This window comes from Megalops cyprinoides, chromosome 23 (assembly GCF_013368585.1).
Source record: "Megalops cyprinoides isolate fMegCyp1 chromosome 23, fMegCyp1.pri, whole genome shotgun sequence".
Lineage (NCBI taxonomy): Eukaryota > Metazoa > Chordata > Actinopteri > Elopiformes > Megalopidae > Megalops > Megalops cyprinoides.
In genome coordinates this window covers 10,794,011-10,806,332 of record NC_050605.1, presented here as the reverse complement: position 1 = coordinate 10,806,332, position 12,322 = coordinate 10,794,011, and the positions used below count along the sequence as shown (strand labels likewise).

Sequence of the window (12,322 nt, the reverse complement as noted above, 5' to 3'; positions counted from 1 at the left end):
GGCTGTCTGGGGTCAGCACACTCTGTCCAGAGGGACCAGTGTAGGTCTAGGAGCATCATTGCTTTGCTTTATGGAGGCTTACATTGGTTATATCTTGCATCTGCTCGAACAATCAGACAGTCACCGAACTGGAGTAGGATAAGAAGTGGCTTTCACTTCCAGCGTGAGGGCAGTGATGTTGCATTGTCTGTAGCGTACTATACTGAGTGTTTGCCTGCCTTGTGCAGACAGGAAGAGACACACCCTCCTCCCCGAGCTGGATGAGAGCGTCTCGCCCTGCAGTTGCTTCCTGTGTGCTGGTCCTGCAGGGCCTTCTGCCGCTCCTTTAAGACAGCCACTCCCAAGCCGGGCGCGCCTTGCAGCAAAAGCACCAGGCCGTTGAGTCTGAGTCCTCCTGGATACTCTTAAATAACACTGTCATCTTTTATTTTTTTGTGCTTTGAATTCTGTTGTGAGGAACCTGGGATTGATCTACAGGCCTAACATTGCTTATCAGGCAGTCCCATTCGGTCAGTGTGATCACTGAGCACTGTTTAAATGCTTTAAATACAGCAGCTTAATGTCCCCAAATTTGCTGAATCCAAAACTGAAATCAGTATTGCATGCCGACAGCAACGTACTGTAGTAAGTTATGTAAAATCTGAATTAATTACGGCACTAGATTAAGTAAGATTGAGTTAATTTCTTGAAGCCCATTCATACTTGATGTGATAATCATAAAATTAAAGGGCTCAATGCTTACTTTAAAATACGGTTGACTGGACAACTAGTAATCAGTTTTTGTTTGCCTGAATGGACAATATGGTAGCCATGCAACAGTGTGCCAGGGTGTGCTTGTAGAACTAAATACTTTCCCTGAAGTTCTTTTCCAGACCATTTCAAGTAATGTGGTTGCCTGTTTAACATACGGAAGTGAAGTTTTAACAGTGTGGTGAACCAGTGATAGAAAAAAGAATTACCCCACAGTAGTTGTGCTGGACGCAATTTTTTTTCTGGCACGTCATCTGTGTATTTCCATGTGAGTTTGAAAATACATGATCTGCAAGCTCTGTGCTTCATTGTCCTGAAAAGCCATTTAAGGGATACCCTCAGCTATAAGTGGCCGGGATCTCTGTTTGTGGCAGCAGACACTAAATTCCACCGAGTCCCAGTGACTGCTGTCTGGCAAGAACAACTAACAAGGAGACTGCTACACTTTTAGGATGCTAATCGCTTTCTCTGGAGCGCTGCCAGCTCAGATTGTTTTAGCCAAGATGGCGGAGGTTACTATGTAGCACTGCCCTCACATGCAAGCTTCTTTCCCATTGGTTTTGAATAGGTTGCTTTTATCATAGTTTTAGCATATCATTAATTTAATCAGTCAGTTAAGCAGTGGATTGTATCAGATCAATCCTTCGAAAAGGATTATGGCATGGCTGCAAACGAAACAAACTTGCAGTCAGAATGTTGCAGTGTTGAATTCTGGGTAGGCAACTGCTGTACCCAGCTACTAGCTGCGAACTGAACTGCTTTGAAATGAGCTACTTTAGCAAATTTGCAGTTGTTTAAATTTCTATGTAAGCTGGGTGCCTGTTGAGCAAATAAATAATGTAATGTGAACGATAAACTCGAAAATGGACTGAATTAATGCAAATGCAGTGTGTTGCAAAATTTGTTCTAATTGGAATATTTTTCCTCAAAATATGCAGTGATCAGTCTTCCAGTGCTTCTGCTGTATATCGAGTCGCTAAACTCAAATGCACTGACCTGCGGTCTGACCGGTAAATAAGCATATGATTCATAGTCTTTTCAGACCTCACACACACATGCAGACACGCAAACACATCCACACACCTGTCAGAGCCAGCTGACTGCTTGTTTACTCTCACCGATATCTGTTTCATAGCTGGATTATGACAGCAGCATTCGGGGGTGTACAGGTTTAACGCACTGGACTCAAGACGGGCACTGATGTGGAATCAGTCTCGGTGTCTCCGTAATCCGCTGGAGACCTGCTACCAGTGAAGTCCAGGCAGAAAAGGTTTAGGGGTAGTTTTCAGAGCAGCAGGAGGTGTTCAGACGCAGCACAGTCATGCATTGAGTTTCTGACCAGCTCCTTTTAACAATTGGCATTGGATGGTTGAAACAAAGGCAAGGCAGTAATTTGAGTCATTCCAGCTGGCTGCATGATTTTCACTTTCGTAGCGCTTGGAAAGAGCCTGCAGAGTTACAAGGAATGGAGTGCTCTGGGCTGTTTGTGGACTGGACTGCTTTCAGAAACACAGTTCATTACTGGTCACTTAGCAATCGTTTGATGCCAAAAACAACCGTCAAGAAACTGTCCGTTGGCGATGGAGACTTTATCTCTGTACCACTAGAGGGCAGCATACATCTAACCTTGCCGAATGAGGAACAACGGCCTAAGGAACTTGACTGGATTTAGGCCAATGTCTGTTTGTGAAACACGAGCTCTGTTGTGCTTGACCACTAAATGTGCGAAAGGTGAGAAACCGTAAAGCAAGCCTTTAAGATATCAGTAGTGGAAAATGACCTTGAATCAGAACTCTGAGCTTCAGACTGGATCCAGTCCTAACAGCTGACACGCAGCTCTAGAGTGAGAAAGCATTCTGCCTCATAAGTCGCGGCATTCTCATAGGTGGGCCACAATCGGCAAAACGGGTGCTGCTGTCTCTCAGCTACCCTGACAAGCCATGTCACATTTATAAAGCAGGAAGACTGTATGCTCTTTGTTCAGTATGCGTGGTGTTAAAGCAGAAAAAGTAAGTGGTAACTTTGTGTTGTAGCACTGCAGTTCCAAACTTCCTAATTGCCTCACCCTGTCATTATGCATTAATGGTCTGTGTATTCTTGTCAGTGCACATTATCACTACAGTATATTGAAGCCTCTCTCTGTGTAGTGATTGCACGCAGGGTAAATCAGGGCTCTATGTCTTTTCCAGCTGGCAAATTTCAGGAATGGCTTATTATGCTTTCAGTTGCTCTAAATCTTTTACAGCCTATGAAAAAATTGTCATGAATGACAAACCAAATTATGAATGTTTACATTTAAATGAGTCTACCTTTGTAGAATTTATGTCAAGCACAGTAGCTACTGGAGACATCCCAACCATCCCTGTAAGTGAGTGAGTGTAATGATGAAACTCATTGGTTGGCATGTTGCTGTGTGTTTTTAAATGTGTGTTGTGGTGTGTTACGCTGCAGAGTCTGAAACAGAATGAGAGTGAGGCAGCTCACCTCACCTCACCCTCTCCTCTCCTCCGCAGCTGCCTTAATGCCCGGAGATGACACGCAACCTTTGACCCCGGGCAGGATGAGCCAGCGTCACGGGAAGGAGGGGCTGCTCGCGCCCGGGAAGGACCTCCTCACCAGTCCCTCTCTCAGCCCCGGGGTCAGCTACAGCCACGGTAAGGTCACAGGCTTACTGGCAGCGTCCTAGCGCAGCTCCCTCTAGTGGTGGTTTTGGGGAGGGCGTATACATTGCTTCTTTATTCGTTCAGTTATTTTCCATACATTTTGATTTTGATTTTGCTCTTTCTGAAGATGAGTCCATCAAAAAGGGAGCAGGGCACTGAAAGGGGGGGAGAAGTCTTGGGTAAAATAACATTTTCGCCTGAAGAAATGGCGCACATTTGAGATTTTAGGCTACCATGAAACACGAGGGAGGGAATTTCTAGGTGTTTTCAGTGTTTACAGCAAAACACTAAAGTCAGTAACCAAGTCCCTGGATTCAGTTCGCCTGACTTCAAACCTTTGGCAGGATTTTGCTGAGCGTGAGATTCGTTGCTGCTCTTCTGTGATAACGAAAGTCATAAAATACAGTATTATTATACTTGATCAACTAATTTTTGTTGCTTTGTTCTGATTTCTGAGGGACTGAAATTACTGAAATTACAAAATTATCTGTCAGGCTTGCAAAGTTCTGCACATAATCCAGTTATTTTGTTTGCTCTTCTCTTTTCCACTGGAGGGAGCTAAAGTACATGATAAGGTTTATAGACATAGTTGACAGGTTTGCTCTGTACTTTCACTGACCTGACAACATATATGTGTACATGTACATAATATGTGTGTGTGTTGTCTGTGAGTGACACTGTTGCTGATCCTTTTGTTCAGTCTGTGTTGGGCAGCTTGTTAATTAGTGTACAGGTGGGATAGAGATGGTCAAGAACATTCACACCTGGCATCCATTAGCCACAAGCAGTCATAAGAAGGACATGTGTCTTTTAGAAAATGATAGAAGCTCCTGAAAGTGTAAAAAGCATTTATAACTCACCAGTCTCTGACTTGGTGTGTGCTTGGTATGGCCAAATACTTTCGCCAAACACTTTTCCTGGGGTTCATTTTCAAATACTTACTGGAAATTGCGCCAAAGAGGTTATTGTCACTCTGAAAGCCAAATCAGTTATGTAAGTGAAATGACAAGGGTAAGGTAAGGAGCTGATCTTGCTCCAGAGAAGGGCCCTGAGAGTGTTTACGTGGCTCCAAGTCCGTTTCCTACTGGACCATCTGCAGGGCTGATCTCCTTGCACGCCAAAACAGAGGCAGGCTGCTAATCCAGCCTAGCTGAGCTGTGTCTGTCCTGCAGAGTTCAGTGCTGTTTGTGACACTACAGGGTAAGACATGGTCGCAGTTTAGGGGAAGGTCTGTTGCATGTTGGGGCAGCACATACTTTGGAGAACAATGATTAAGAATGCAGGGTCAGTGGCAGTTTGAAGCTGTGCCCAGAGCTATGGACTTTACACCACAGAACCTTCCATGAATGTGTTCTATCACAGGTGTTTCATTTAAAATTCTGTTTTGAGGGTTATTGTAACTGAAAACCAGCAAATCGCTAAAGTATTGCTAGTGAGACTCCATTATAGTACTGTGTAGGTAGGTGTTTGGACAGTTGGGTACTCACAGTACTACCTCTATTGAATGCTTGAGATGCAATGATTAAATGCAGCTTTTCCAGAAGGTCCTTTGATGTGATTCTGTCATATTGTTTTATGTGTGGATATTACATCTAATATGAACATGCATTGCATAGCTCTATTTATTTATTTATCTATGTTGGCTTGGCCATTTGTAATACTTATCAGAAAGAATTAAAGAAACAGTTAATAGGTAACAGCATCTTCAGTAAGGTCCTTCGCAAGAAGGTCTCGATTGCTTTTTCAGGGCCTTGTTCAAGCAAAGACCTTTCATGGCATTCATATTGTGCTGTGCACTTGAGTATTAATCTAGTTCTTAATGTTGTTCCTCAGAAGACTCAAAGGCTACCATCAAGCAGGCTACAATTAGTATTTTCTGTGGGCTGAGATAAAGTGGTGTGTTCATCTAAGTCGAAGAGCATTATTTAATTCTAAAATTAAAAAGTGAAAATTGACTTACAAAAGTTGCAGAACTGTAATTCAGTGAGACCCCAAGCTCAGTTGTGACTTATTTATAGGGGCTCACCCATGGTTTATGTCTTTACCGAACAGAATACATTTATAATTTGTTCATTGTGCAACATGCGGTTATGGGCTGCTTTAGCCAGCTGGTCTTTCCCTGCACGCATAAAGGCAGAACATAGCTTCGTCATTTGGGGAGGCTCGGCCCTCATGGCATAACAGATGACACTCGTATGCCCAGCATTGCCCGAGCCCACTCTAAGTCATGGAGTGAAAACTCAAACATCTTGCTATTGGCCGTTTTCCCAGTACCATGTGGGACAAAAATAGGCCAGCTTGTTGACTGACTCACCGCCCTCAATCGGCTTTGTGTGCGCTCTCGATTTAACTGCCCGAATCTCCCCTGTCTCCTTCAGATCCCACGGAGTTAGCTGACGGAGGCGGTCAAGTGACGTCCCGGTTCTGGGAATAGGATTTGATAGATATTAAGGTGTAGCTACTGATCAGTTCCAGTTTTGTTGTACACATTGGTTGTGGTTAGGATGCAGGATGGGACAACTGACTGGGTCTGCGTTTGGGGCAGCCAGTCAAGAACCCATCCTCTGGTGAAATCAGTGAATAAAAGGACAAGATAGAAATGTAACCCTGTAAGAGTAGGAACTTTATGTTCTTTAACAACAATAACGGTAATATTATTAAGCGTAATGGTAACTTTGTATCAGTTCCTCTTGAGCACAATAGACCTTTACAAACTATTTAAATAAGCAATAATAAAGCAGGAATATGGATAGCTTAATTCGACTTGAAGGTGGAAGTATACTTATCTAAGAAATGCATGACAGTATATCATTTTTGCGATGAAATGTAGCAAAGTGAAACTGTAATTGTAGTGAAATTGTAGTTGCACTGTTGATCTTACAGAGACAGGAAGAAAACAGTTTCTTACATATGCTGGACATTCTCACATAATGTGAAAAAGATGAGTGTTCAGTGTCCAACGTACAGTTACCAGCAATGATGTAAGCTGAATAAACACAGCAGATTCATGCATAGCACTGCACCATCATTTGTGCTGATTAGCACTTAGTGTCTTGCCACCGCCTGCATGTATTTATTTGTTTGATGCTTGGAGCGTGCTTGCTGGTGGTGTTTGTGACTGAGGTCTGGCACTGATCGCTTTACTGCATTACTGCCCCTCAGTCAGGCGCCGCTTAACGCCCACGATACGTTCTGTGAAACAGGACGTTATGTGAACACCATACTATATAGTTAGCAAACCTATATGGAGTAAACTACTGTAGCCAAGATACTGTAAACATACAGTACCATACTGTATTTCAGCTAATGTATCTGGTAAAGTACAGTGTAATATATGGGTTGGTTAATACAACCCATATATTACGCTGTACTTACATACTACACATTAATACTAAACATAATACACATTAATACACTGTACCATTATACGCCTGGCAGCGCAATCGCTTTATTTCCACGAGACATGAGATACACGTGTTGCGTGCGGGAAGCGTTGCCTTCACTACGTCCGGTTATGTCCGCCACGTCCTGTTCTGCAGTCGGGATTTTTAAATCCATGGGTCTATGGATGTATAAGCGAGCGGATGTTGTCCGAATGGACGTTAAGCGGTGCATGACTGTACTACTGCAGGAGATGGGAGTGTAGTGCAGGCTTTCTGTGTGCTCCATTGTCAACGCAGTACTCTAGTTTTCTGTCAGATTGAATTAGTGTCCTGCTACTGAAGAAACTGTAAATGAGTTCCTCTACAAACAATTAACTCAGATAAGTGTTTGACTGGACTACATGCTTTATCGGCCTTGTTGGGATGTGTAGCTGGTCTGTGCTTGGAACAACCAACTTAACACTTTTCATTTTTTCAAAATAAGACAGGCAAGTTCAAAAATGTATGATTTTTATGTGTTGTGTTGCTTCAGTATAGCAAGCTATAGCTTACATAAAAGTAAAACTGGGACCCCTGCCTGGGGTCAAAAATAATAAAATAGCAATGAAACCTAGTGCTGTATCCTTAACTTTGATAAGCAAACTTTTTTTGTGCTTTCATTTCTTACTCAATGTTTTTTTTTTTGCACTGTTCACTGTGTAAGAACCAAAGCAAAACAAAGAAAACTGCTTAAAATTAGTTTTAAACATTACTGAGAAACCACAAAGCAACAGGACGGAACCCAGGCATGTGTGCTCTTTAATAATGGGGTTTCAGAAGGAACTCCCTTTGGAAGTGCCATTTTCAGTCTGTGGGCAGAGGAGGAGGAAGCAGATCATGTGGAGCAGGGAAAGTGGAACACAGGTCCCTTCCCGCCTCTGCTCTCTTCCTTCACATCCAGCGAAGGAGCAGTCATGTGATGCAGGCTTTGACATTGAACATGAAAAACTGCAGTGCTGACGGGGTTATACAGTATTAAAGAATCATAAACGCATGATCACAAACCTCAAAGAGAAAAAAATACATTCAATATTGTAAGGCTTTCTTTTCATCAGACTACTGCTGTGAAAATTTTAAACCCTCACACTAGAGTAGTTAAGTTTCAGTTAGTTTCAGTTTTTTCATAATTAAGAAGATTTTGCTGCACACACACACACACACACACACACACACACACAAATATATATACGTATGTGTGTGTGTGTGTGTGTGTGTGTGTGTGTGCGCACAGAAAAATCTTCACTGGAAGCAATTTAATACAATGAAAATACATTGGGTCATTATAAGAGAGGTAATTTTTTACACGACTAAATGGTAACTGTTGCTGAGGTATGCCAGTCTCGCTTTTAAATAAGCAGCTCCTGACTCTCTTCTCTCTTCTAACATTTTGTGCGAATGGCAGAGATTAAAGTGAGGTGTAGATGGACACCTAATGCTGCTGTCAGTGCAGATCATAAGGAGGGTGGACTCAGGAGACACGAGCAGTGAAGCCATTACAGTTAGCTCAGCTAACATGGAACTCATATTAAAACAAACAGAAAATCTGTCTTCAGATTCAAGAATTCAGTGCCGTTAACATCTGGTGTTAAGGCAGACTTACAGCTATAACAGCTCTATTTGTGCTGTTCTTTTTCAGTGGTATGAAATGAAGTTAAACGATCAAGGCGTGTTGAAGTATGTGCTATGTGTATTTTTTAAAAAATGGGCTCATAGAATGCATCAGCTTTGTTCATCTCGGTAAACATGTACCTTATTGCTCTTGAAAAAGCTAGGTTGTTTAAAGAGCACCTGAGACCTTGCAGTCAGAGGTGCTCTGTGGGGTCACTGACAGAGGTCAGCTACGGGCACAAGCTCTGCATGAAGGCATAACACATGTCTGCAGAGATTAACTCCCAGCACAAGCCTTTGTAGGGCAGAGGTGAATCCCCCCAACCCCTGTGCTCGGGAGGGGGGGGGCATTACATCTCTATCACTAGAAATGACCTCTGGCCTTTTTCCTGGCTTCACCCTTGGCTTTGCACTGAGGCACTGGAGAGACAAATCTGGTTTCTTATGTTCCACTTCACCTCTCAAGTGTTATTGCACTTGCTCTGAGCTTCTGTCTGTTGGTTTGATAAGAATCAGAGTAATTGTGACTCGGGGCTGGGGCTTTGCCAGCTTTCGAGCTTTCAGTCTCTTTAAAAATCACGGCATCGGTGGATCACATTACGCTTGCAGGGAACCATGTAAACCAATCACCCGGATGCTTTATAATCTTGGACACCTGACACTCTTGGACACCTGACAGTCTTTTCAGACTGATAGCAAGGAAACAAATCATTGTTTTCCTCACCTACAGTGTGCATAGTGAGTGTAGTGTAGGGCTGTTTTATGCTGTTCCTTGTGAAGTGCTAATGTAAATCAGCTTGCTAGCAGGCTCACAGTTTTAATGTAGGTGCTAATATGTAGTTAGACGGAGCCGTGTTTGTGTGAAATTAATGCTAATTCACAGTAATTTAGTTGCCATGTAGCCCCCCTGCAGTGTAGCTTCCTTAGCTTGTCATTGCATTGCTTATTTGCCTCTCTGGGTGTAATGACCCATATCTCAGTGTTTTACTTTAAAGGTAAATTTGAATTTCATTTCAAAGTGTCTCTAGAGATTTTTCAACAGGGACCCAGTTTACAATGTGTTTTAAAATATTCAGGCTTCATTTTTTTCCCCACAGCTTCAGTTTTTGACACTGTGATTTGGTTTAGTAGCTGTTTGGAGCATAGTTCTTTTATAAGCAAATGTAAGTCTGTTTCTAATCCTTAAACACATACTTTCAACAGCTGCATAGGGGAAGCCTATGACCTTCAGTCCGGCTCATCGGTCTGTTCCCAAACGAGCTTGTTAGGCAGTTGGGGAAGTGATATTGGGTCAGCTGATTTCCCACATTGGCAAGAATAAACTCTCATTCAGAAATGAAGTATGTGCCACATAACGGGCCTGTTCTTTCACCTTTTTAAGCCTGAATCAGGAGTGAGAGTTGTTTTTTGTGTGTGTTTGCTTCAGTAAACAAAAAGGAGAGTGTGTTAAAATATCATGTGCTGTCCTCTGTCTTCGACAGACCCGGAGGCAGTATGCTGCACCGGTGGACAGCACTTTATTAAAAGACTCTTTTTGGCATGTGCGCCGTACTTCCCTCTGGCCCGGAAAAGAAAACGGCCCCTCTGCCACGCTTCCAAAAAAAAAAATTGGTTCGTAAACCAATTTTGGGAGGTTGGGAGGTCACTGTCAGTTTGTTACCACGCAGTTGCTCGCTTGGCAACTGAAATACCAAAAGTGCCGAGGTGAATTTGCAGCATGTGCGCCTTGCACTCGTTGAAAATGCCAGGCAGCAAAGGCTGGCCGCTTCAGTCAGGTAACAGGGCGGAACAGTGGCGTTCTTGTCCTATTGACCTCTTCTCCAAACAGCCGTTTTCTAATCGAGGGCTGTCTGGCTTTAACACAAATATACACCGACAGCCACCTCCTGCTCCGATGAATAAATCATTTCCTTATCGTCCCTCACCTCCGTGGTCCTCTGTGGCGCAGCGGGTCTTTGCTGTGCAGGGTGCCGGTGGCCGCCTTTCCTGAAAGCAGGGCCGACCTGGGCCTCCACGCTCATTCATGGGAGTTAAACCCTGCTGAATGAAGGAGAGGAGCCTGTAATCCGGGAACAGCGGCTGGTAATTTCCCTCCACTCCGCTCTGCCCCCATGTTAATGAGATTCCCTCACCTGAGAACGTGCCTGTGAAACTACTGGCTCTGACACTTCCAGCCTGATTGCAGTTATTCAGTTTAGTACTGCATTTTAGTGATATTGGGTTGGGGTTATGATATTTATATGTAATTTAACTGCTCTTTCCCACATGAGAAAATACATTTTACCATTGAGTGTATACATCTTTATGTGTGATTTAAGGTCTATGAGCACAAACAGTGTGGTGTGCAGGTGTTTTTTTTTCCCTGCATAGACTCTGTATATGATAGTTGTGTGTCAGGTAGAAAATGTGACCATCAGGTTTGTTTTAAGTTGTGCATGAATTTACATCCCTGATCATTTTTATGACTATACTTAGTGATGTTTTTGCCCTTCAAAAACCAGATTGTTCAACATTTTAAAAAATTGATTGCTGAAGGTTCCTACATATGACTTGATGTTCCATTAGAATAAGAAATCCAATTATCTATGACAGCATCCATATAATCACCTGTGTTAAGAAATTAGGGTTTGTTGGAGTCCCCAAAGCAACCTGTTCCTCAGGGTTTGTGGTGGACAGGGAGGAGAATTTTATGTTTGTGATGAAAGCTAGTGCTTTTGCCCATTTAAATGACAGTAAATCATGACAGTAAAACATCTCTGTTATATTCAGTGAGTGTCTTGACAGGAATTTTCATACTGAAGCCGCACCTCTACCAAGAACAAACATGTAAGCCTTAAATTATTTAGGAACCCATGACAATTAGTCAAATTAGTAAGTTATTTTGTTTGGAAGAAGGAAACTGAATGATGGCATTAATTAAATAAAGCTACGTATTTGCCCACTAAACTTACACTACAGTAGAAGCACTCCAAAAGTCTACCTCTCAGACAGGACCTAAGATGCAGCATGCAAGGTAACAATGAAATCTGAGAATTGGGCCTTCATATATTTTCTGAGTAATGTGCTCCCGTGGTGGGCCTAAAAAAAACGCTCTGACCTGTTAAATCACACCGTCACGCACCGTGGGCTCCCTCCCCCCCTTTTGGACGTGTTCATTGAGATGGGCCTTTCAGTGCGGTCTCCCTGCAGGCTCCGTGTTTCTCATAATGGCGAGTGTCACGCTAAGTGCCTGCCGTGGGTCCCTAGGATGGCACTTAAAACGCCATGCAGGTGTCCCTCAAGGCAAGCAGAGCCATCCTGGGAACCCTTCCCGCAGGATGGCATAACCTGGCAACTTTATTTGTGTACGTATGTATACATAGGCGGCTGTAAACACGGCTGATGGGATTTGACAGTACTACCCAATGGCTGTGTTATTATGAAGGATGTTGGTCAGCTGCGTGTGTGTTATTAATTTTAGTAGCTTGAAGGAAGCTATTCTTAGAAGGAATACAGACCAGGATGCAGACTGCAGCAGACAATAGGGTGTAGATATCCAAGCTGCATGCCTTTGAAGCCTTGGAAACGTCAAAGTGATGTTTCTGTTGCTGTGTTCTGAACTGCTTCTCCGTCGTGACAGTGAGTCAACTTCGCAAGCAGACAGGCCCGGCTGACAGACTGCTGCCAGGCTGAAGAGGCGGCCTGCTTTCAGTATGTGCAACGTTGTTCACTGGCGACGGAGCCGTGTTGACAGTCTGTGCAGTTTGCCCCTTCTGGATTACGAACGCGTCCCTTCTGGGAAATGCTGCAGCCCTGTCCGTAGTAGTCACTACCGCCGCAACAGAGCTGTGGCACTTTGCTGAATGTTACATAAACAGATAGCGGTCAGTTTGTGGCGCT

The 12,322-nt window shown here is 43.3% G+C and overlaps 1 protein-coding gene across 9 annotated transcripts in view; it reads left to right on the top strand.

Moving 5' to 3' along the window:
• The window catches only part of LOC118770297 (oxysterol-binding protein-related protein 8-like), an 80,816-nt gene that overhangs the window by 41,064 nt on the left and 27,430 nt on the right, over nucleotides 1-12,322 (top strand). For all 9 annotated transcript variants that reach the window (XM_036517887.1, XM_036517894.1, XM_036517884.1 and 6 more), the window contains one exon: nucleotides 3,264-3,404. In XM_036517887.1, coding sequence (XP_036373780.1) covers nucleotides 3,272-3,404 — 133 coding nt within the window. In that variant the 5' untranslated portion in view covers nucleotides 3,264-3,271. The remainder of the gene's footprint in view (nucleotides 1-3,263; nucleotides 3,405-12,322) is intronic.